Source organism: Anoplophora glabripennis, unplaced genomic scaffold (assembly GCF_000390285.2).
Source record: "Anoplophora glabripennis isolate ALB-LARVAE unplaced genomic scaffold, Agla_2.0 scaffold1263, whole genome shotgun sequence".
In the NCBI taxonomy this organism is placed as follows: Eukaryota; Metazoa; Arthropoda; class Insecta; order Coleoptera; family Cerambycidae; genus Anoplophora; species Anoplophora glabripennis.
The window spans coordinates 25,501-28,091 of record NW_019417418.1 but is presented as its reverse complement, the minus strand read 5'-3'; the positions used below and the strand labels follow the sequence as shown (position 1 = coordinate 28,091).

The 2,591-nt window shown below is 47.3% G+C and overlaps 1 protein-coding gene across 1 annotated transcript; it reads right to left on the bottom strand.

Moving 5' to 3' along the window:
• Positions 1–861: 861 nt before the first annotated feature.
• LOC111692324 (proline-rich protein HaeIII subfamily 1-like) lies at positions 862–1,495 on the bottom strand. Its single transcript, XM_023456264.1, has 2 exons — positions 1,232–1,495; positions 862–1,188 (listed from the first exon to the last, which is right to left on the bottom strand). The coding sequence occupies exons 1-2, from the start codon at positions 1,493–1,495 to the stop codon at positions 862–864; spliced, it is 591 nt and encodes a 196-aa protein (XP_023312032.1).
• Positions 1,496–2,591: the final 1,096 nt, after the last annotated feature.

The following is a 2,591-nucleotide window of genomic DNA, read 5'->3' as shown; positions in this document are numbered from 1 at the left end:
TTTCCTGGTGTACTGTTTGAAATTAAAGAATTCGTTTTATTAGGTCTGGGACCTAAGGGTAAATGACATTTTCCTGGATAGGAAAATAAGTTAAAGTTAAAAAAGGGGAAAAAGTTAAATAAGGAAAAAGAAAGTTCCTTGTAAAAAAATATAAAGGCCAAAAAGAAATACAAAGGGGAAAAAAAAAGTTGAATAAGGAAAAAGAAAGTTCCTTGTAAAAAAATAAAGGCCAAAAAGAAATACAAAGGGGAGTAAAACAAACTTGACACTCCCAGGGAAAAGATTAGCCCTAAACCTAGTAGAAAAGAGGCCATAGGCCCGAGTTTGAGGTTAGCTGGAAATAGCCTCACCCCCAAGTTATCCTAGGATAACTTAGTAAAGAATTCGGAAACTTGGTCTACATTAGAAAAAGAATTTCGATTTCGGGTTTCGCGTCTGACTATGGACCCAGAGTACATTGCGTCGTACGGCGTCGGTGGCTGCCACTCACGAGAGGAAGTGCTCACCGACTTTGGAGCTAGTGGCACACGTCCGATCGCGCCGGGGGTGGAATGTGCCACCCCCAATTTACGATTCAGAGGAGCGGCGACGTTACATCGGCGGTTATTTAATGAATAGCGGTCGGACTGCGGACTGGACGTCGAGTGCGCCGTAGCCTGCCGTTCAAAAAGGCCCCTGGCAGGAAATCTCGTTGCGCAATGTTGGATTTTTCTTGCGTCCCGTGATACCCCCGGGATTTCGGACAAGCATCTCTGAGTGTTGGTGTTTTGTTTTTATTCTATAAAGAAAAAATGGTTGAATACATGGCAAAATACAGTATATAGAATAATATATATGAAGTACTAGGTACTGAAAAATAGGTTAGTTTATGTTAGAGTGTCTTTGGCACTGGGGGGGGGGCTGTCCAACGCTGGCTGCTCCGGTAGTCCGGCTGGCGACTGGTTGGCTCTGCTGGGGGTTGGCCGACGTCCCTGGCCTCTCGTGGGGACATGGCTGCTGAGTCCTCTTGGTGGGCGGTGGAGAAATAGCGACCATCCTCACTGGACATCGCTTGCGCCGTATATCAAGGTGTCCGGGATGCTGGGCCGGTCGTTTGGTTGGACCGCCTACAGCGGGTGGTGGCTGGCCCGGGGGTTTGCTCTGCATGTGGCCTAGCACGGCTAGGGCCTGGTGTCGCCTCAGGGTAGGCTATCAGTGGACATGGAGGGCGGTCGTCATCCAGACGTTGGACCCGTCCATGGTCCGTAGGTTGCCGTCCTGGTTGGCTGGTTGGTTTTATTAGCGGGTGGTGGCTGGCTCGAGGGTTTGCATGTGGCCTAGCATGGCTAGGGCCTAGTGTCGCCTTAGGATAGGCTATCAGTGGAGATGGAGGGCGGTCGTCGTCCAGACGTTGGACCCGTCCATGGTCCGTAGGTTGCCGTCTTGGTTGCCTGGTTGGTTTTATTAGCGGATGGGGGCTGGCTCGGGGGTTTGGTCTCTGCATGTGGCCTAGCATGGCTAGGGCCTGGTGTCGCCTCAGGGTAGGCTATCAGTGGACATGGAGGGCGGTCGTCGTCCAGACGCTGGACCCGTTCATGGTCCGTAGTTTGCCGTCTTGGATGGCTGGTTGGCTTTATTAGCCGACCGGGGTGGAGACCGTCCTGGTCTTGGGCCTCGGTATAGGGTAGTCGTGGCTCTGTTGGCCGGTCGAGGTGTGGACCGTCCTGGTCCTGNCAATAAAAGCATAAGGAACCCGGTCAGGACCAGGTGATGATTCTTTAGATATTCTTAAAGCTTCTTCAAGTTCAGTCATGGAAAAAAAGGCATTGTAATCCAGAGTCTGACTTGTATGGAAATTTAATTGTTGTTCTTCCTGGACATTCTTATTATTTAGAAAAGTACTATCATAGTTTTGGGCATTACTTGTTAATTCAAACTGTGTAGCTAAAATCTCTGCAATATCTGATGCTGAAGAGATTATGCTGTCATTAACATGCAAAGATGTTAGCACTGGTGGAGGTCTTGAACCCGATATTGCTCTAATTTTACGCCATATTTCTGATGTTGACGTCTGACTTGTCATTGACCCTACGTAGTTATTCCAAGATGAACGCTTGCTTTCCAGGATCGTGCGTCGAGCCTGGGCCCGAGACTTCTTAAACAGTATTAGATTTTCAGAAGTAGGGTATTTACGAAACCGATTGAACGCTCGTTTCTTTTTTACAATAGCATCTTTAACTTGTTCATTCCACCACGGAACCGTTTTCTTTAGTGATCTTCCGCTGCTACAGGGTACAGCTCTTTTAGGAGCCTCTATCATATTTTGCGTAAACCTACTGATATCGTTTTCAGTTGAGCCGCTAAGGGTTATATTATTAATATTCTGTTCGAATATGCCCCAATCTGCGCGAGAAAGTTGCCATCTTATTGGTGCACTAATATTTGAGCTAATTATTCCCGTGTCAATTAAGATAGGAAAATGATCACTTCCATAGAGATGATCCATAGTTTGCCACGTTAAACGAGCAGCAAGCTGAGAAGAAGCAATTGACAGATCTATAACTGAAAAGCTAGACGATCTTGAATTAAAGTATGTGGGGGTTCCCGTATTA

Excerpts from the sequence above, each read along its gene's own strand:
- LOC111692324 (XM_023456264.1), bottom strand. The coding sequence starts at position 1,495 with ATGCTAGGCCACATGCAGAGACCAAACCCCCGAGCCAGCCCCCATCCG. Across the intron at positions 1,189-1,231 it reads AACCTACGGACCATGGACGG|CCTACCCTGAGGCGACACCA; the intron begins GTCCAACGTCTG and ends GTCCACTGATAG.